The sequence below is a fragment of the Oncorhynchus mykiss genome, chromosome 27 (genome assembly GCF_013265735.2).
Source record: "Oncorhynchus mykiss isolate Arlee chromosome 27, USDA_OmykA_1.1, whole genome shotgun sequence".
Classification (NCBI taxonomy): Eukaryota; Metazoa; Chordata; class Actinopteri; order Salmoniformes; family Salmonidae; genus Oncorhynchus; species Oncorhynchus mykiss.
In genome coordinates, this window is record NC_048591.1 from 32,942,245 (window position 1) to 32,965,346 (window position 23,102).

General features: G+C 40.7%; 1 protein-coding gene across 4 annotated transcripts; it reads left to right on the forward strand.

The window, feature by feature from the left end:
• Nucleotides 1-1,562: 1,562 nt before the first annotated feature.
• Nucleotides 1,563-21,412, forward strand: LOC110507986 (NACHT, LRR and PYD domains-containing protein 12). 4 transcript variants are annotated; one of them, XM_036964851.1, is made up of 13 exons: nt 1,567-1,852; nt 3,571-3,672; nt 3,993-4,200; nt 6,188-6,976; nt 7,173-7,208; nt 7,620-9,615; nt 11,100-11,270; nt 16,835-16,996; nt 19,672-19,845; nt 19,977-20,141; nt 20,279-20,325; nt 20,416-20,517; nt 20,559-20,692. In XM_036964851.1, exons 2-13 carry the CDS (start codon nt 3,640-3,642, stop codon nt 20,561-20,563), a joined length of 3,888 nt encoding a protein of 1,295 aa, XP_036820746.1. In that variant the 5' UTR covers nt 1,567-1,852; nt 3,571-3,639; the 3' UTR covers nt 20,564-20,692. The 4 variants fall into 4 exon arrangements, with proteins under 4 accessions (XP_036820747.1, XP_036820746.1, XP_036820744.1 ...); XM_036964849.1 differs by having other exon boundaries at nt 1,568-1,852; nt 20,416-21,412; XM_036964850.1 differs by having other exon boundaries at nt 1,569-1,852; nt 4,017-4,200; nt 20,416-21,412.
• Nucleotides 21,413-23,102: the final 1,690 nt, after the last annotated feature.

Here is a 23,102-nt window from a genome sequence, read left to right on the forward strand (position 1 = left end):
GGGACCCCACAAATGTTGACTTTATAATTTTATCCACATGCTACAGCTCATGAAACATGGGGGCCAACACTTCAGATGCGCCTGTTTTATAACACAGTTTCAGAGTCTAATTTAAATAAGAGAGAATTATAATTGCCACGCAAATATTTTGCCTATGAATTAGGTAGGACATTGTGCACCAGAGGCAAAACATGGGTGAATTCACAGCCAACAACAGAGCCACATTTTGTGACCGAACTACTGCAAAGTGCATTGAAAGAATTGAAGGAATGTGTATACTTTGTTCATATGAATATTATGAACATATCAACAAAGTATCACACAGATGCAGAAATACTGACAGGCAGACACCACCAGAACATATTCGTAAGTCTAAGTTAGTAGCCCAGTCCTAAGTGAGGTTTGAAGTGATAACTCCCAATCACCAGATAGTCATTGGAGTGCTATTAGACCACAGCTTCTGCAGCTAGCTAGGCTATACCACATCACATGGATTAGATTAACCTCCAGGTTAAATTACCTGGCTATAGGCTTTGATATTATACAGAGCTAGTTCCCCTTTATTTTGCTACTATAAACTGTGAAAAGATATGGCCTTTTTACAATGTCACTTAAACAAAATGACTATCTATAGACTAGTTCTAAATAGGAAAGTAGTCATGTGAATTCATTGTGAGGGGAAGTCCATTAGTAATTATGTCATCACTGAGGTTGACTTGATTTGCATAGGACTTTCATGATGAGTGAAGGGATAGACTGGCACTAATGCCCTGCTGGACTGGTTTTATGGAATCCCAATTCCTAGCTTCCTCCTACCATAATTCAAATGTGCTTCACTATGATGCTACACACTAATTCTATATAGCCTGTAGGCACAGACATCAGTTCAACGTTTTGATTTACATTTGGTTGAGTTGTCAATCAATGTGAAAAAAAAATAAAAAATGAACAATGTCATTGGATTTAGGTTCAAAGTTGCAGAAAAATGACTTTTTTTTTTTTTTTTTTTTTAATTCTGGGACATTGTTACATTGTGGGTTGCAACCAATGTGTACAAACCCTGGATTACAAACCCTGGATTACTGATGCTATGTATTGGCCATTGAGAGGTTTTGAAGCACTCCCTAGTAGGAGCAGTCCTCCATAGGAATGAATGAAATTCTACAGTATTTAGATTACATTTTTAGGGTAGTGGGGACAGTGACATTAGTCATCTCTAAAAATTATACTTTAAGGAAAATGTTTTTATATACAGTACCAGTCAACTTTGGACACTCCTACTCATTCAAGGGTTTTTCTTTATTTTAACTATTTTCTACATTGTATAATAATAAGATAGGAAATAACACATCAATATGTAGTGACCCAAAAAGTGTTAAATTAAAATGTATTTTTTTGTGTTACTATTTCCTTTTTTATTTAGCAAATATTTCTTACTTTTTAACTCTGCTTTGTTGGGAATGGGCTATACGCCTGTCGTACTCGGTGATTTCATTTCAACACACCCCTCCTATAAGTAATCTAGTGTGTATATGAATCATTGGAGGGAAACAGTCTGTTTAGGCGGGGAGACTAGGATTCAGATGGACGTTCGTTTTTGGCAAGGAAATGCAGTCTGTAAACCGCGCCCCTTTACTCTAAAATATTTTTTTCTTGTGCTTGTATTGCTTCCTGGAATTAAATGAACCCCGAAATGTGTACCACCGGTGAATTTAGCTGGATTGTCTCATACAAATCTTTATCATAATAGTTGACGAGTAAACATACATTGAAGGGATATGCAAAGCAAATTGACTTGGAAATAAAAGTACAGTACAAAGCCCGCTTTGGACGAGGACAATGGCCTATTCGGGTAAGTTGCTTCTGCAGTCCTCGCTGCATTTTTTTCACTGTTCCTATATATATATATTTTTTTAAAGTGAACTAGGTTACTTATTGTAAACGTTCGATTGTCTCGCAGGTGCGAACACCATTTATTCCATTCCTCTCCTTTGTAGTGAGACGAGTACTACTCATATGCTAGCGATCTGGACTACTTATTTGTCTAGAGAGAGCTAGATCCGGTTGTAGCGTGTGGTGATGTTTGCGCGGTACAGTTCGCGCTCTTTTAGACGGAGTCTGAGTCTGACGCACACTGTGGTATTTCACCCAATAGATATGGTTGTTGATCAAAATTGGATTTGTTTTCAATTTCTTTGTGGATCTGTGTAATCTGAGGGAAATATGTGTTTCTATGGCCATACATTTGGCAGGAGGTTAGGAAGTGCAGCTCAGTTTCCACCTCATTTTGTGGGCAGTGTGCACATAGCCTGTCTTCTCTTGAGAGCCAGGTCTGCATACGGTGGCCTTTCTCACTGAGTCTGTACATTGTAAAAGCTTTCCTTAATTTTGGGTCAGTCACAGTGGCCAGGTATTCTGCCTCTGTGTACTCTCTGTTCAGGGTCAAATAGCATTCTAGTTTGCTCTTTTTTTTGTTAATTCTTTCCAATGTATCAAGTAAGTATCTTTTTGTTTTCTCATGATTTGGTTGGATCTCTCTCTAATGAAACCAGTCTGTAGGAAATTGAGTTACAAAACCATGATGCATTGGCAAAAATCAACTATTATTCTGACACTTGGCTAAGTGTCTTATTGAATATTATTTTGTACGTTTTCACCCTAAATAAAATGTTACTTTATTTTCATTTAACACAAAAAATGTTTGTGGTAGTTTGTCCATAAATCGTTAAAATACTAGTTGAATTTTGACACTTTTTCAAGTTTCTGTAAAAACGTATTCACCCATGATGCATAATCCCCAGGAGTTGTCCTTAGATGAGCACAAGTTAAAGCTACAATATGTAACTTTTTGGGATTCCTGACCAAATTCACATAGAAATGTGAGTTATAGATCTTTCATTCCAGTTGAAAGCAAATCTAAGAAGTGGTAGATCTGTTCTATGTGTATTATTTCTATGTTTCCTTTTTGTGTTCAAACAGCTGAATATACAATATTTTTGGTTATAGAAGGATATTTCAGTGGTTTAGATGGTACAATCATTCACTACACAATAACTGCTTGTTTTGTCACAAACTAAAAGTAGGTGAACTATTAGAATTTTAGCAACCATGAAATGGTGTTGTGATTTCTGCATAGTGCATCTTTAAGTTCATTTATTCACTTAAATGCCATCAGCATGAGGTTCCTATTCTCAAACACCCCCTTAACCCTACTTGGCATTCTCAATACTAAAACTCTGAAATTGGGAAATTATTTTTATTTTCAATGTTATGTTTAACTCAAGCCTTTTCATAAGGGCAGCAATGTAAAATAATATATTAGAAATGTATTTGTTTTTACTTTTTTGGACTATGAAACTGTTAATGATGATTTTGTGGTAAAATATATATCTGATTAAAAAAACATAATGAAATAGATGTGTACAGATCCTAATCTCAGTGATCCAAGAGGAAATCACATGAAAAATGACATGAGAATGACCCATATAAGCTACAGACGAGAGACTGCATGCGAGTTGTTTTCCCGAGCATAATGAACATTCCATTGCATGGTACTGTTGATTCCCCCAGCCTCTATGAAATAGACAAGAGGGGGAAACTGGTCGCAGCCTGTAAGAACACCTTTTGGAGAAGGACACCATGGACAGGAAAAAGAGACGCACCATGGCAAAGGTCAGTCAATGGCTCTCTGTAAATCTAAGGTTAATGGAACATTTCATTTATTCTCTTAATTGTATGTGTATTGCTTATTTCCTGTATTTACAATGTAACTTTGTAAAGCATTACATAAGCCCATATTACCACTTATATTGATGATTAAACATGTTATATCTGTCAATGAAATCTGCAATTCTCAACAAGTGTCATATAAACAATGATGTCGTCAGTCATCCCTTTTCTAAAATATTCAGTATATTTGGCTAAAAAGCATAACTTCTTTCTAACAACTTTTCAAGCGATACCAATAACTTTACCAATGACATTTTGTGTAGTCTTATTCACTATTATTGTTGCAGAACCCTGAGTGGAAGAAGAATCTTGGCACCAAGCCATGTATTAGAAAGATGTTTGGCAGGTCTTGTCCCCCATCAGCATCCTGTCCCCAGTGTAGGGAGAGCCCTAAGAGTTCCCCCGCCATTGACACGCCTGGACAGATACCACAACAACACAACGACCTACCCTCAAGCAACAGGAAAAGGAGTAAGCCATTTAAAATGAAAACTTGTTAGGGTTAGGTGTCCCGTCAACGGGAGAGTTGTTGTAAATCATGCAGCGCCTTGTGTCATGATCACGCATTTTAGAGAAACAACAAATGTCGGTACATATTATATTGGCTGAAAGATTACATTCTTGTTAATATAACTGCACTGTCCACTTTACAGTAGCTATTACTGCGGAAAAAAATGCCATGCTATTGTTTGAGGAGAGCGCCTAACAACAAAACACTTTTTTTTACCGCGATAGGTTTGATAAATTCTCCTCTGAAGATGAAATGTGTACTTAGTCTGAAATCTTGCTCTGATTTATCAAATCAAATTTTATTTGTCACATACACATGGTTAGCAGATGTTAATGCGAGTGTAGCGAAATGCTTGTGCTTCTAGTTCCGACAATGCAGTAATAATCAACAAGTAATCTAGCTAACAATTCCAAAACTACTAGCTTATAGACACAAGTGTAAAGGGGATAAAGAATATGTACATAAAGATATATGAATGAGTGATGGTACAGAGCGGCATAGGCAAGATACAGTAGATGGTATCGAGTACAGTATATACATATGAGATGAGTATGTAAACAAAGTGGCATAGTTAGTGGCTAGTGATACATGTATTACATAAAGATGCAGTAGATGATATAGAGTACAGAATATACATGTACATATGAGATGAATAATGTAGGGTATGTAAACATTATAATAGGTAGCATTGTTTAAAGTGGCTAGTGATATATTTTACATCATTTCCCATCAATTCCCATTATTAAAGTGGCTGGAGTTGAGTCAGTGTGTTGGCAGCAGCCACTCAATGTTAGTGGTGGCTGTTTAACAGTCTGATGGCCTTGAGATAGAAGCTGTTTTTCAGTCTCTCGGTCCCAGCTTTGATGCACCTGTACTGACCTCTCCTTCTGGATGATAGCGGGGTGAACAGGCAGTGGCTCGGGTGGTTGTTGTCCTTCCCAGAGATAACATGAATTTGTTAGATAAAATAATTGTTCATATCCTAAAAAGGTCCATATAGCATGCACAATTGATTTTGTATTTCCACTCGTTCAATTTTCAAAGAATCTGTGAAAATCTCACCCTAAACGTAGTTTAAACCGGTCAAATCACGTCCGTATGTATTCCTCAGAGATCCTAGAACGTAACTAGACTTCACTATCATTAGTATATCCTATAGGAAAAAAGAGCGACGCCTTCATGGCAGGCCGACTCTCACTTGATTGACTCTAGCTTTGTCAAATAAGTACAAATCGCAGTCAAACAGAGCTAGCTAGATAGCCAATGAGCTGGGCTTCACGGGAGTATCCAGAAACCCTGTATCTGTCGTAAAATGTAGCTGCTAACCTTTTGTAACAGTATGCCTTTTCCTTTTGGACAAAAATTATAAGAATATTCAGTTATGAAAACAGGTTGTTTTGTAAATGTTGAACTTATAATATGGCTACTAATACTGGAAAAGCTAAATCAAAGTCTAAGTATACAGATTTGACAATATTCTTGCAGAAAAATGTCATATGAATGCAAATGTCTCCTTCGCGATTCGCCCAAATGTTCCTGGGTGATTTCACACTAAATGTCATGTAGTTCGCTCATACTTCAAGTTATCCGTCTGAAACTCTTCATACGCACAATCGGAATTACAACCAGAGTGATGGCTAGAACTGGGACCTTTGTTGCATTTCAAAGGTGGTGGTAGAAAAAAAAACTTTTTTCCTTTGTATTTTCTTCTACCAGATCTATTGTGTTATATTATCCTACATTCAATTCACATTTCCACAAACTTCAAAGTGTTTCCTTTCAAATGGTATCAAGAATATGCATATCATTGCTTCAGGGCCGGAGCTACAGGCAGTTAGATTTGGTTATGTCATTTTAGGTGAAAATTGAAACAAAGGGGGCTATCCCTAAGTCAGAGTTTTTGTAAGTGACAAGTATGTAGTATCCAACTCTCTTTCCTCTCTCTAGGTCTAGGAGATCAACCTACCACGGAGCAGACACAAGCTTCACTCCCATCCTCTTCCTTTTCATCAAACTGCCAGCCTCTCCATTCTTCCGTTACACCACGGCAACCCCCCTTTCCACATCTTACTCATCCTCACCTTTCCTCTCTGTCATCCTCTGTTTCACCACACGTCTCCACCCCCCATCCTCTTTCACTGGGCCCTCCTCTCCCGTCATCCATTCCACCAGTCTCCTCCTCCCCATCCTCGGTTTCACTGGGCCCTCCTCTCCCGTCATCCATTCCACCAGTCTCCTCCTCCCCATCCTCGGTTTCACTGGGCCCTCCTCTCCCGTCATCCATTCCACCAGTCTCCTCCTCCCCATCCTCGGTTTCACTGGGCCCTCCTCTCCCGTCATCCATTCCACCAGTCTCCTCCTCCCCATCCTCGGTTTCACTGGGCCCTCCTCTCCCGTCATCCATTCCACCAGTCTCCTCCTCCCCATCCTCGGTTTCACTGGGCCCTCCTCTCCCGTCATCCATTCCACCAGTCTCCTCCCCATCCTCGGTTTCACTGGGCCCTCCTCTCCCGTCATCCATTCCACCAGTCTCCTCCTCCCCATCCTCGGTTTCACTGGGCCCTCCTCTCCCGTCATCCATTCCACCAGTCTCCTCCTCCCCATCCCTCATGTTAGCAGCACATGCTTTTGGACATTCCTACACAGCCCAGTCTGGAGGCACTAATGTTGCACCACAACTCAACAACAACTATATTTTGGGCTCTGTTAATATTAACGTGTCATCTCAACAGAGCGGTAAGTGTATCTGTTATGATTCTAATCAGCATCTGAATACATTTAAAACAGTAACTTCATTTTATAATTACTCATGAATAACATTCGTTTCATTAGGTAGACCTTGTGCTTTGCTTATTTTTTTCTTCATATAGAATGTGCCACTCAAATTCCAAATGATTTGTATCCTAAGCAATGTTTGTTTTGTATATTCCAGTGGACTTGTCAGCGGCTCCACAAAGCAGTGATCAAGGGTAAGACATACATTTTTCGAACACTATAGACTAGTGTATTATGCAAATGATTAGTGTACTTGCAGTAGCAGTCATAGTAGTAGTGGGTTTTTACAGTATCCTAAACTGGATCAAATGGACTCTGCATTTATCCTCACCATTTAATTTTAGCACCATAAACTGATTGTGTTTCTGTCCTGTTTCTACAGTAAGTGAAGGGTGGCCTGACAGCCTGTACCTGGTGCACATCCAAGTTACAGCAAAGCAGACACATAGAAGACTTCCTACTTCCTACTGCTAAGTAGATATCATGTGGTGATTTGGCAATGTGATTATTTCACTTGTGTGCTTTTCAACTGGTGGTCATCATCACATACCTTACCTTTTTTTTAATCTGTGTGTTTTGTGTCCCTGTAACTTTGTCCTTGCAGAGGATGCTCTCATACAGAGAGTCAAAGAGAAGCATAAAGCCAGACTGAAAAGCCGCTGTAAGCACCTGTTTGAAGGCAACGCCAGAAATGAAACTCTTCTCAACAATATTTACACAAAACTCTACATCACAGCAGGAGAGACCGAAGGGCTCTGTAACAAACATGAGGTGTTGCAGATTGAGACAGCATCCCGAACATGCACATCAGAAGACACTCCTGTCAACTGCAACGACATCTTTAAACCTTTACCTGGACAGGACAGAATAATCACAACTGTGATGACCAAGGGCATTGCTGGGATCGGAAAAACAGTCACAGTCCAGAAGTTCATCCTTGACTGGGCAGAAGGAAAAGCCAATTTGCATCTGGATTTCATATTTCTGCTTCCTTTCCGGGATTTGAATTTGGTCGAAAAACAGTTCAGTCTTCATGGCCTTCTGTGTAGCTTCCACAATGAACTTAGAGAAATAGATGCAAAGAAAATTGCAGGTTGTCAAGTTCTGTTCATTTTCGATGGTCTGGATGAAAGCCAACTTCCACTGGATTTCAATCGAAACAAGATATTGTTTGACATGACAGAAGAAGCGCCCATTGATGTGCTTTTGACAAATCTCATTAAGGGGAATCTGCTACCCAGTGCTCGCCTCTGGATAACCTCCCGACCAGCAGCAGCCAATCAGATCCCCAGGAAGAACATAACACAGATGACAGAAGTGCGTGGGTTCAATGACTCACAGAAGGAGGAGTACTTCAGGAAGAGATTCTGTTGGGATGCGAACCTGGGCAACCGAATCATCTCCCACATAAAGACAAAAAGGAGCCTCAACATCATGTGCCAGATTCCAGTCTTCTGCTGGATCACTGCTATGGTTCTAGGGGAGATGTTGACAAATGACTGCAAAGAAATCCCAAAAACAATTTCTGAGATGTACACACACTTCGTGCTCATTCAGACAAACCTGAAGAACCAGAAGTATCATAACAGCAATGAGACAGATGCGCGGAGGATCAAAGAATCAGATAAAGAGATCATTCTAAAGCTGGCCAAGCTAGCTTTTGAACACCTGAAGAAAAGCAATCTCATATTTTATGAGAAGGATCTGATAGAGTGTGGCCTTGACATCAATGTAGCTTCAGTGAAATCTGGATTGTGCACAGAAATCTTTAAACAAGAAGATGGGCTCTACTGCGAGAAAGTCTACTGCTTTGTGCATTTCACCATCCAGGAGTACTTTGCCGCTCTGTATTTACTCTACTGCTACACAACCGATAACCTTTGTGTGTTGGAGTCTTTCCTCCATAAGGGGTTTGTTGAGGAGGACCTGGAAGAAGGTTCTGCGGCTTTGTTTGGTGATAACGGCGACCATTCAGATGCTTCGCAGAGTGATGAGTCTGGAGAAAGTCTAGAGTCCACTATTGAAGAAAACTCAACTCTGGAGGAAGAGCCTGAGGAACACTCCGAGTCATTCAATGATGATGAGGCTGAAGAAGTGTCTGGCTCTGAGTCTTCAGAGCTGGTTCTACAAGAAAAACCATCCTTCCATGTGTTACTGAAGAGTGCATTGCTCAATGCCTTGCAGAGTGTGAATGGACATCTGGACCTTATGCTCCGCTTCCTTCTTGGCCTTTCACTGGACTCCAATCAGAGACTCCTACAAGACCTACTGTCAGAGACGGAGAGCTATGCAGATAGTGTTGAAGAAACAAAGTTTTACATAAAGGAACAGCTGAGGTTGCACAACTCCCCCGAGAGATCCATTAACCTTGTATACTGTTTGGCTGAAATAAATGACAATACACTTACTGAAGAGGTTGAAGCGTACCTGAGGTCAGGAAATCGTGGAGGAACAAAGCTCTCACCTGCTAAATGCACAACTCTGGCTACTGTGCTGATGTCAAGGGAGATTCTGGATGAGTTTGACCTAAAGAAGTTCAACACTTGTGAGGAGGGACGAAAGAGGCTGATTCCACTTATCAAGTACTGCAGAAACGCTTTGTGAGTGTTAAGCTAATTATGCACATACAGAGTATTCAGACCCCTTGTCTTTTTCCACATTTTGTTACGTTACAGCCTTTATTCTAAAATTGATTGAATAGTTTTTTTGCCCTCAATCTACACACAATACCCCACAATTGCAATGCAAAAACAGGTTTATACATTTTTACAATTGTATTAAAAATAAATTTAGCACATTTGCATAAGTATTCAGACCCTTTGAAGCACATTGAGTCTTCTAGGGTATGACGCTACAAGCTTGGCACACCTATTTGGGGAGTTTCATTCTTCTCTGCACATCCTCTCAAGCTCTGTCAGGTTCCATGGGGAGCGTCGCTGCACAGCTATTTTCAGGTCTTTCCAGAGATGTTTGATCGGATTCAAGTCCGGGCTCTGGCTGGGCCACTCTAGGACATTCAGAGACTTGTCCTGAAGCCACTCCTGCGTTGTCTTGGCTGTGTGCTTTGGGTCGTTGTCCTGTTAGACTGGGGGCAAAGGTTCACCTTCCGAGATCCTGAGCGCTCTGGAGCAGGTTTTCATCAAGGATCTCTGTGTACTTTGCTCAGTTCATCTTTCCCTCGATTCTGACTAATCTCCCAGTCCCTGCTGCTGAAAAACCTCCCCACAGTATGATGCTGGCACCACCATGCTTCACCATAGAGATGGTGCCAGGTTTCCTCCAGGTGTGACGCTTGGCATTCAGGCCAAGGAGTTTAATCATGACCAGATAATCTTGTTTCTCATGGTCTGAGTCCTTTAAGTGCCTTTTGGCAAACTCCAAGTGGCTGTCATGTGCCTTTTACTAAGGAGTGGCTTCTGTCTGGCCACTCTACCATAAAGTCCTTATTGGTGGAGTGCTGCAAAGCTGGTTGTCCTTCTGGATGGTTCTCCCATCTCCATAGAGGAACTCTGGAGCTCTGCCAGAATGACCATCGGGTTCTTGATCACGTCCCTTCTCCCCTGTTTATCCGCGTGGCCAGCTCTAGGAAGAGTCATGGTGGTTCTAACCTTCTTCCATTTAAGAATGATGGAGGCCACTGTTCTTGGGGACCTTCAATGCAACCGAAATGTTTTGTTTCCCTTCCCCAGATCTGTGCCTCGACACAATCCTGTCTCTGAGCTCTACGGACAATTCCTTCGACCTCAGTTTGGTTTTTGCTCTGACATGCACTGTCAACTGTGTGACCTTATATAGACAGGTGTGTGCCTGTAACCCTAACCCTGAGCTCATTTTCGAGTCTCATAGCAAAGGGTCTGAATACTTGTGTAAATAAAGGTATCTGTTTTTTCAAATATTTTTATACCTGTTTTCTCTTTGTCATTATGGGGTGTTGTGTGTAGATTGATGAGGAAAAATGTATTTCATCCATTTTAAAATAAGGCTGAAACGTAACTAAAAGGGAAGGTGTCTTAATACTTTCCGAATGCACTGTACCTACACATTTGTAGAGGTTAGTTTAATTGTATTTACTCTGTTGTTGTAGACTTGCTGGCTGTAACCTCACAGAGAGGTCTTGGGGAGTAGTGGCCTCAGCTATAAAGTCAACAAACTTACTGCGAAAGCTGGACCTGAGTTACAATGACTTGCAGCACTCTCGTATGGATCTGCTCTGTGATGGGTTGTGTAGTCAAAGCTGTAAACTGAAGATCTTGAGGTGAGCAAATTTTGTTTGTTTGTGCCACATTTAGGTTTAATTACAGTATGTGTGTAGACTACCTCAGGCAGCGTGGGTAAACCAATATTCATCATCACATTTGCAGACTATTCCTTTTTCATATATTTTATAAACAAACATCAACTACATCACACCTGTCCAGATCCACTAGCACACACCTCCATATCCAGCGCCCACATCACTTTGTTTCTCTCCGTAGCCTACACACTTCCAATTTTTACATAATTTTACCTGTTCGTTAACGACTGAGAATTGGTTGATTTCCAGTTAAGTATACCTTTTTTAAATGTATTTATTTTTTCCCCCAATTACGTGCTATCCAATTGTTAGTAATTATTGTCTTGTCGCATCGCTACAACTCCCGTACGGGCTCGGGAGAGACGAAGGTCGAAAGCCATGCATCCTTCAAAACACAACCCAACCAAGCCGCACTGCTTCTTAACACAGCGCGCATCCAACCCGGAAGCCACCCTGTGTCGGAGGAAACACTGTGCACCTGGCGACCTTGGTTAGCGTACACGGGACCCGGCCTGCCACAGGGTGCGCGATGAGACAAGGATTTTCCTACCGGCCAAACCCGCCTGGGGCGCAAACCCAGAGTCTCTCGTGGCACAGCTAGCGCTGCGATGCAGTGCATTAGGCCACTGCGCCACCTGGGAGGCCCTAAGTATACTATTTTTTTTAAAGATGATGAGAAGTATCGTCCAACCCATTGGTTCTCACTGCACCCTTGGGAAAATGTTGCCCTTTTACACTGAACAAAAATATAAACTCAGCATGGTCCTGTAGTTTCATGAGCTGAAATAAAAGATCCCCAAAATGTTCCATACGCACAAAAAGCTTATTTCTCTCATTCTGTGCACAAATTTGATTGTTAAGTTCTCTACCAAAAGCCACCTCCAATGTGGTTTTAGATAATTTGGCAGTACGTCCAACCGGCCTCACAACCACAGACCATGTGAAACCACTCCAGACCAGGACCTTCACATCCGGCCTCTTCACCTGCGGGATAGTCTGAGACCAGCCACCCGGACAGCTGATGAAACTGGGTTTGCACAACCAAATAATTTCTGCAGAAACTGTCAGAAACCGTCTCAGGGAAGCTCATCTGCAAGCTCGTTGTCATCACCAGGGTCTTGACCAGACTGCAGGTTGGGTGTTGTAACCAACTTCAGTAGGCAAATGCTCACCTTCGTTGGCCACTGGCACGCTGGATAAGTGTGCTCTTCACGGATAAATCTTGGTTTCAACTGTACCGGGCAGATGGCAGGCAGCGTGTATTGCGTCATGGGTAGGCATAACCTACGGACAACAAACACAATTGCATTTTATTGATGGCAATTTGAATGCACACAGATACTGTGACGAGAACCTGAGGCCCATTCTCGTGTCATTCATCTACCGCCATCACCGGGGATATTTATGATGATTTTTAATTTAACTAGGCAAGTCAGGAAATAACATTCTTATTTACAATGATGGCCTACCAAAAGGCCTCCTGTGGGGACGGGGGATAAAAATAATATATACAGTTGAAGTCGGAAGTTTACATACACTTAGGTTGGAGTCATTAAAACTAATTTTTCAAAAACTCCACAAATTTCTGGTTAACAAACTATAGTTTTGGCAAGTCGGTTAGGACATCTACTTTAATTGCTAATTTTTCCAACAACTGTTTACAGACAGATTATTTCACTATCTCAATTCCAGTGGGTTAGAAGTTTACATACACTGAGTTGACTGTGCCTTTAAACTGCTTAGAAAATTCCACAAAATAAGGTCATGGCTTTAGAAGCTTCTGATAGGCTAATTGACATCATTTCAGTCAATTGGTGGTGTACCTGTGGATGTATTTCAAGGCCTACCTTCAAATTCAGTGCCTCTTTGCTTGACATTTTGGAAAAATTTAAAATAAATCAGCCAAGACCTCAGAAATAAAATTGTTGACCTCCAGAAGTCTGGTTCATCCTTGGGAGCAATTTCCAAGCGCCTGAAGGTACCACGTTCATCTGTACAAACAATGGTACGCAAGTATAAACACCGTGGGACCAAGCAGCCGTCATACCGCTCAGGAAGGAGACGTGTTCTGTCTCCTAGAGATGAACGTACTTTGGTGCGAAAAGTGCAAATCAATCCCAGAACAACATCAAAGGATCTTGTGAAGATGCTGGAGGAGACTGGTATCTATCTATATCTACAGTAAAACGAGTCCTATAGCAACAACCTGAAAAGCCGCTCAACAAGGAAGAGGCCACTGCTCCAAAACTGCCATTAAAAAAAGCCAGATTACGGTTTGCAACTGCAAATCTGCAACTGCAAAGATCATGCATTTTGGAGAAATGTCCTCTGGTCTGATGAAACAAAAATAGAACTGCTTGGCCATAATGACCATTTATGTTTGGAGGGAAAAGGGGAGGCTTGCAAGACAGAACACCATCTCTACCGTGAAGCACGGGGGTGGGAGCATCATGTTGTGGGGGGGCTTTGCTGCAGGAGGGACTGGTGCACTCCACAAAATAGATGGCATCGTGAGGCAGGACAATTATGTGGATATATTGAAGCAACATCTCAAGACATCAGTCGGGAAGTTAAAGCTTGGTCGCAAATGGGTCTTCCAAATGGAAAATGACCCCAAGCATACTTCCAAAGTTGTGGCAAAATGGCTTCAGGACAACAAAGTCAAGGTATTGGAGTGGCCATCACAAAACCCTGACCTCAATCCTATAGAAAATTTGTGGGCAGAACTGAAAAAAAACGTATGTCCGAGCAAGGAGGCCTACAACCCTGACTCAGTTACACCAGCTCTGTCAGGAGGAATGGGCCAAAATTCACCCAACTTATTGTGGGTAGCTTGTGGAAGGCTACCCAAGACGTTTAACTTGGGTCAAACAATTTTAAAGGTAATGCTACCAAATACTAATTGAGTGTATGTTAACTTCTGACCCACTGGGAATGTGATGAAATAAATAAAAGCCAAAATAAATAATTCTCTATTTTCTGACATTTCACATTCTTAAAATAAAGTGGTGATCCTTTATTTATTTATTTTTACTATGATTAAATGTCAGGAATTGTGAAACTGAGTTTAAATGTATTTGTCTAAGGTGTATGTAAACTTCTGACTTTAACTGTGTGTATGTATGTGTATATATATATATATATATATATATACACACACACACACACAGTGGGGCAAAAAAGTATTTAGTCAGCCACCAATTGTGCAAGTTCTCCCACTTAAGATGAGAGGCCTGCAATTTTCATCATAGGTACACTTCAACTATGACAAACAAAATGAGAAAATATTTTCCAGAAAATCACTTTGAATTTATTTGCAAATTATGGTGGAAAATAAGTATTTGGTCAATAACAAAAGTGTATCTCAATACTTTGTTATATACCATTTGTCGGCAATGACAGAGGTCAAATGTTTTCTGTAAGTCTTCAAGGTTTTCACACACTGTTTCTGGTATTTTGGCCCATTCCTCCATGCAGATCTCCTCTAGAGCAGTGATGTTTTGGGGCGGTTGCTGGGCAATACGGACTTTCAACTCCCTCCAAAGATTTTCTATGGGGTTGAGATCTGGAGACTGGCTGGGCCACTCCGGGACCTTGAAATGCTTCTTACGAAGCCACTCGAAGCCACTCCTTCGTGTTTGGGATCATTGTCATGCTGAAAGACGAAGCCACGTTTCATCATCAATGCCCTTGCTGATGGAAGGAGGTTTTCACTCAAAATCTCACGATACATGGCTCCATTCATTCTTTCCTTTTCACGGATCAGTCGTCCTGGTCCCTTTGCAGAAAAACAGCCCCAAAGCATGATGTTTCCACCCGCATGCTTCACAGTAGGTATGGTGTTCTTTGGATGCAACTCAGCATTCTTTGTCCTCCAAACACGACGAGTTGAGTTTTTATCAAAAAGTTATATTTTGGTTTCATCTGATCATATGACATCCTCCAAATATTCTTCTGGATAAAAAATGCTCTCTAGCTTTGTTACTTTGGTCCCAGCTCTCTGCAGGTCATTCACTAGGTCCACCCGTATGGTTCTGGGATTTTTGCTCACTGTTCTTGTGATCATTTTGACCCCACGGGGTGAGATCTTGCGTGGAGCCCCAGATCGAGGGAGATTATCAGTGGTCTTGTATGTCTTCCATTTCCTAATAATTGCTCCCACAGTTGATTTCTTCAAACCAAGCTGCTTACCTATTGCAGATTCAGTCTTCCCAGCCTGGTGCAGGTCTACAATTTTGTTTCTGGTGTCCTTTGACAGCTCTTTGGTCTTGGCCATAGTGGAGTTTGGAGTGTGACTGTTTGAGGTTGTGGACAGGTGTCTTTTATACTGATAACAAGTTCAAACAGGTGCCATTAATACAGGTAACGAGTGGAGGACAGAGGAGCCTCTTAAAGAAGAAGTTACAGGTATGTGAGAGCCAGAAATCTTGCTTGTTTGTAGGTGACCAAATACTTATTTTCCACCATAATTTGCAAATAAATTGATTAAAAATCCTACAATGTGATTTTCTGGATTTTTTTTCTCATTTTGTCGGTCATAGTTGAAGTGTACCTATGATGAAAATTACAGGCCTCATCTTTTTAAGTTTGAGAACTTGCACAATTGGTGGCTGACTAAATACTTTTTTGCCCCACTGTGTGTGTGTGTGTGTGTGTGTGTGTGTATATTTATATTATATAGGACAAAACACACATGACAAGATAGACAACACTACATAAAGCGAGACCTAAGACAACATAGCAAGGCAGCAACACACAACAGCATGGTAGCAGCACAAAACATGGTACAGACAACAGCACAAAGGGCAAGAAGGTAGAGACAACAATACATCACGGAAAGCAGCCACAACTGTCAGTAAGCATGTATTTGAATGAAGAGGTTGAGATAAAATTGTCCAGTTCAAGTGTTTGTTTCAGCTCGGGATATGACCGATGCTCTTCGCTGGTGCCAATAAGACAGGCTATACTGTTCTCTCAATTAAGTCGATCATTTGTATAACAAAAGTATTTGTCTTCCCTTTACAGCAATAGTTTGGAAAGCAAATATCTATGGTTTCCCGCAATTGTTTTTTAAAATATTGCAGTAGGGGTGGCAGGTAGCCTAGTGGTTAGAGCGTTGGACTAGTAACCCAAAGATTGCTAGATCGAATCCCCGACTTGACAAGGTAAAAAATCTGTCGTTCTGCACTGAACAAAGCAGTGAACCCACTGTTCCTAGGCTGTCATTGTAAATACGAGTTTGTTCTTAACTGACTTGACTAGTTAAATAAAAGTATGCCTAGCTGGGCCTCTACTTTTCACTGACAGTCGCAACTCAACCATCCATTTGGTATTTTCAACATGCACTGCCCAAATTCACCCTTCTGATTTGTGGGCAATGCGATTTAAAACAATCCACAGCTTATTGTTTTCCCTAAACTAATGAAATTATGCTTTCTGGTCTATTTTGAATGATTTTTTTATTTCTGTATAGACAGTAGGAGGCTATGACTATTAACCATAATTCTGTATATTTTTTTCCTAAGGCTAAATCAATGCAATCTAACAATGGAATGTTGTTCAGCTTTGGAGTCTGCTCTTGGCTCAACCTCATCACACCTGAGAGAGCTGGACCTGGGTGGCAATGATTTACAAGATTCGGGTGTGAAACTGCTCTCTGCTGGACTACAGAAATTGGAGACTTTGATGTATGTGCATTTTTTTTGTTCAGAAAGAGAAGCGTGTTCTGTAGTAAAGAAAAGCTAGAGACCTTTGACCTCTTCTGGAATGATTGACTAAAGCAGGAAACACACCATGCTCTCACTGCCGATAGGTACTTATCACAGTGGGAGGCCGTTCCTTTTCTCTTGCTAGAACAAAAGCGGTAACTGCAGCATGCCGACCCGGTAGTGACGAACCTACCATTCTACTTGTAGAATCGCAATGTTCGTCAGTGGCCAACAACGTGACTTTGAGTCAATCAGAGAGCATGAACCCCCACGTGGGGGAGCCAACAAAAACAGAAAAGAAATTGGTAATTTTCTCGTGGAGGAGGTCGAAGAGTGAGGGAGTTTTTTATATATATATATATATTTGTAATAATGACAATGACAATACTGAATGAACACTTTTGTATTAACTTAATATAATACATAAATAAAATCAATTTAGTCTCAAATAAATAATGAAACTTTACATTTGGTTTAAATAATGCAAAAACAGTGTTGGAGGAGAAAGTAAAAGTGCAATTGTGCCATGTAAAAAGCTGACGTTTAAGTTCCTTTCTCAGAACATGAGAACATATGAAAGCTGGTGGTTCCTTTTAAAATGAGTCTTCAATATTCCCAGTTAATTCGTTTTAGGTTGTAGTTACTATAGGAATTATGACACGTCGACTATTTCTCTCTATACCATTTGTATTTCATATACCTTTGACTATTGGATGTTCTTATAGGCACTTTAGTTTTGCCAGCCTAATGTCGGGAGTTGATAGGTGTGAAGTCATAAACAACGCTGTGCTTCAAGCATTGCTAAGAGCTACTGGCAAACGCCGTAAAGTGCTGTTTGAATGAATGCTTACGAGCCTACTGCTGCCTACCACCGCTCAGACTGCTATATCAAATCATAGACATAATTATAATAAACACAGAGAAATACGAGCCTTTGGTCATTAATATGGTCAAATCCAGAAACTATCATTTAGAAAACAAAACATTTATTCTTTCAGTGAAATACGGAACCGTTCCGTATTTCATCGAACGAGTGGCAACCCTAAATCTAAATATTGTTGTTACATTGCACAACCTGCAATGTCATAATTATGTAAAATTCTGGCAAATTGAATTAGTCTTTGTTAGGAAGAAATGGTCTTCACACAGTTTGCAAAGAGCCAGGCGGCACAAACTGCTGCATATACCCTGACTCTGCTTGCACTGAACGTAAGAGAAGTGACACCATTTTCCTATTTTGCCTGCTAACATGAATTTCTTAACTAAATATGCAGGTTTAAAAATATATACTTCTGTGTATTGATTTTAAGAAAGGCATTGATGTTTATGGTTAGGGACAGGGTGCTTTTTTCCCCGCGAATGTGCTTTTGTTAAATCACCAGTTTGGCGAAATTGAAGTAGGCTGTGATTCGATGATAAATTAACAGGCAACGCATTGATTATTTGCAACGCAGGATTGCAACGATTATGTGAAGATAGTTTTTTTTTTTTAATAGGTTTAATGCTAGCTAGCAACTTACCTTGCATGCAGTCTCCTCGTGGATTGCAATGTAATTAGCCATAATCAGCGACCAAAAATGCTGATTACCAATTGTTATAAAAATTTGAAATCGGCCCTAATTAATTGGTCGACCTCTAGGCCATGTCCCTACAAATTGAGGCGAAAAGGCCTTGTGGGCGTGTTTTGTGGTCATTTAGCTAGACATTTTTGCTAAACCTGTCAAGTCTGCCTTCCCTTCACATTTGTCACTGTCAATCGGGAATGATAATTATTCAAGTTTTACTGATGACACGTCCATGCAGCATCTGCATACCAACTATTTGACTTCAATCAGTTTATGGGGGTGTGCATTTAGATTTTCTTGAGTTATACAGTGTTTTTGAATGATGTACAGTGACCAGATTTTTGCGCAGATGGTGTTTACAAACCATAGCATAGTTTGTGTTTATTTTGCATAATGTTGAGTTTCGGCCACATGGGAGGAAAAATGTGTTTTTTGTCTTACAATAACATACATTAATACTATTATACTCAGTTCTGTTATGATTATGCGATTTTGCAGACATTGATTCAGCTTTGATCTAACCATTCACCAGAGTAGTAGAGCAGAGAATGTGTGTAAAGTAGAGCATAAACAGAAGCTCCAAATGTGATCCGCACATCCCGACGTTTCGGGATCTTTAGCCTGGAGAACAAAATATCTGAAAAGTCGAATAAGCAGCCACTCTTTTAAGGACACTACCTTGAAACACCTGAAATGACAGGCTGGGTTTACACAGGCAACCCAATTCAGATCCTTTGACAATAATTGGGCAAAAGATCAGAATTTGGCTGCCTGTGTAAACCCAGCCTTAGTACTGGTTCTTACCTTATCAACCACGCCAACGAGGCCCAATCATAATACAGGAAGTTGCACACGTGACATTCGGACGGGCTAGTCACAACAAAAAGGCTGATTTTTACACCATCAGACAGCGTTCTACAAAGTACGTTTTACGCTCGTGGATTTCTATTCCTCTGCTACTACGATGTAACTGGCATTTGGTGCTCGTTGCAGGTAGAAATGTTAAAGGTTTAACCTTTAAACACCTTAAACAATCTCACAAATATTGTGGTATTTAATATTTAAGATTTCTCTGAACTCTTCCTGCAGGATGTCATCCTGTGGCATCACAGAGGAAGGCTGTGCTTCTTTGGCTTCAGCTCTACGTTCAAACCCCTCATACCTGAGAACGCTAGTACTCTGTGACAATAACCTGCACAATTCAGGAGTGAAGCTGCTCTCTGCTGGACTGGGGAGTAAACATTGTGAACTGGAGACACTGAGGTAGTTATGAGATTATGAAATTGTCATACACAGCCCATTTCAATAGATAGCCCATTTAATTAATTAACCATGTACATATATGAAATGAGTAGTTAGAAGTCTTTTAAAATAGTGATGTCTTCCTTTTGCAGGCTTTCTGGCTGTCTTGTCTCAATGGAAGGATGTGCTTCTCTGGCTTCAGCTCTGAGGTCAAACCCCTCACACCTGCGAGAGCTGGATCTGAGCTACAATCACCCAGGAGACAGAGGAGTGAGACTGCTCTCTGATGTACTGGGCGATCCACTCTTCATACTAAAGTAAATCAAGTAACTTGAAAGTGCTCCTTAGTCCAAAACTAGGCTTAACCTGTGTCTGAATAACTATTCAGTGCCGGTTTCACTGAGTTACAAGTCTTGTTTCTGTCACTAAATCACTGTTCCTCTGCTTCCCTTAGTGTGGAACACAATGAAGAGTGCTACTTAAAACCAGGCCTGAAGAAGTGTATGTTTTTCATCGTTAACTTCTCTAGTCTCCTAAATGCATAAATTAATCTTGGCATGTGTACCGATTCCTAACCTCTATTTATTGCAGATGCCTGTGCGCTCACACTGGACCCTAACACAGCACACAAAACGCTCTCTCTGTCTAACAACGGAAGAACTGTGACATGGGAGGATGATGATCATCTATGTTTGCCTCACACAGAGAGATTTAATGACTGTCCTCAGGTGCTGTGTAGAGAGGGTCTGACTGGGTGCTGTTACTGGGAGGTAGAGTGTAGTGGGAAAGGGTTTCATGTAGGTGTGGCATATAAACACATGAGCAGGGTTGGAAAAGGGCATAACTGTTTGCTTGGTTACAATGACAAATCCTGGAGCCTAAGATTCCTCAAACATGGTTTCCTCAAACTCTCTGTCTGGCACAAAAATGAGCACACGGTCATACCTGCCCCCTCTTCCAGCACTGACAGAGTTGGGGTGTATCTGAACTCCTCACAAGGCATTCTGTCCTTCTACCTAGTCTACTCTGACACTCTGACCCACCTCCACACATTCCAGTCCACCTTCACTGAACCACTTTATCCAGCATTTTCAGTCAATGACTATTCATCAGTGTCCCTGTGTTAGGTCTTAAATTGGCCTAGAGAAAAGGATTGTTGAATGTTTACTAATAAACTGCTGTACTTCTGAGTCCATGATAGAGATGGAGTCTAGACCATATCCAGTTGACCAATACATGGAAATACTCAATTCATATTATCCATAATTGTTTGAACTCTTTCCCCCCAGTACATTGCAAAATTACAAACATTTCAACGTTTTTGAAAGAACCTGGATTCCCAATCTGAGGTCCTACTGTATATGAACTGCATACTTATTCAATATAGTGGTTGAATGTTTGACCTATTCTGTATGATATGTTGCGTTCAGCTACAAGGGGAGCTTCTCCTTAGCTTTTTTTCTGTACATTGTTCTCGGGGTTCGGGGTGTTTTTATTTGAGTAATAATGGAAATACATTTTATCAAACTATTACATGTACAATATGTATGATTGTGGTGTTGTGTATTATAAAAAATGTTCAAATGTGTTTTTATATGAAGGATTTCTTAAACTCCTAACCCCAACACGTTTTATACTTTCATCCCACCAATCCATCCACACTCTCAACCCTGAAGGATGGACCATTAGGAATATACACTCGCCCTCAGGGCAGGAGAGAGAGGGAGAAGAGTGTCAGGCTGTGCTCATAAGATCTTTTCAGAGCTGATGTGACTGGTCAAAAGACCAATTTTGTGAGATTTTTTTTATCAGAATTAGGCTGCCTGTCTGAACTGCCTAAGATGTACACTAAACATCACACACAGAGATAGAGAAGCTGACATTTGAAGTCAGCCATGCTTGACTTAAACCGCACCATCTGTCTCCCTCCAACTTTTAATGAGACACCCAGAAGAGAGGGGAGATTAGAGAATAGTAGACTACAGCGCTTCCCCAAGGTAATGGTCTACTGGGTATTGTTGCCACATAGTGCATAGAGGAAAGAAGCAGACCTATCCCCGTAACACCCTTTGAGGGTAGGACGATACAGACGAGAAAACAAAGAAATCTGTGGCCTTTTGTATCAGTTTTATTTCTTGGTTGGTTTGGCAATCGTGCTCTAGCAGAGAACCTAGCTTTACCTAGGGGTGCACACACTGCATCCTGAATTTGAAGGTACAATTTTTGCTGACAGCCTTCAGGATGTTGAGGTAAAAACACATCTTCTGGCGCCCTCTGCTGACCACTATACACTATGACATCTGGCTGGTGCCAACAACTCAAGAAAGGACTCACTCATTTAAAGTAATGTTTACTTTTTTGCTGATAAATCAGATGTTCAGAGTAAAAGCAGCCATGTTGTGATATTGTCAGTGGTATTAAGGATCCTTGACATCCCTACCCTAACAATAATCCTTACCTAAACCATCTGAAATGTCCACTTTCCACAATGAGGTTGGGATGTCCCAAGGATAGCATGTGGGTACTACAGTAGTCCATGCTAATGATGTAGCCTCCTTTATGCATGTTTTATAATAGAGTGTCATGGTCTCATTAAAACAAGGAACAGATAATTATATAATAATTACATTATCATTGTATATGAACATATCCAAGTATCACACCGATGCAGAAACAAAGACAGGCACTCACCACCAGTTCAGATTGATAGGCCCAGTACTGAGAGGTTTGAAGTGATAACTCCCAATCACCAGATAGTCATTGGAGTGCTATTAGACCACAGCTTCTGCAGCCTGCTAGGCTATACCACATCACATGGATTAGATTAACCTCCAGGTTAAATTACCTGGCTATAGGCTTTGATATTATACAGAGCTAGTAGTTTCACATTCATTTGTGCTAAAAACTGAAATGACAGCCTTTTAATACGGAACAAAAATAAACACAATTTGTAACGTGCTGAAATAAAATATTCCAGAAACATTCCATAAGCACAAAAAGCTCATGTCTCTCAAATTTCGTGCACATATTTGTTTACAACCCTGTTAGTGAGCATTTCTCCTTTGCCATGGTAATTCTTTCACCATATCAATAAACTGATTAAAACAGCATGTTCATTACAAAGGTGTACCTTGTGCTGGGGACAATAAAAGGCCACTCTTAAATGTGTAGTTTTGTCACACGACACAATGCCAGATTGTGGGAGCTTGCAATTGGCATGCTGACTGCCGGAATATCAAACAGAGCTCTTGCCAGAGAATTTAAAGTTAACTTCTCCA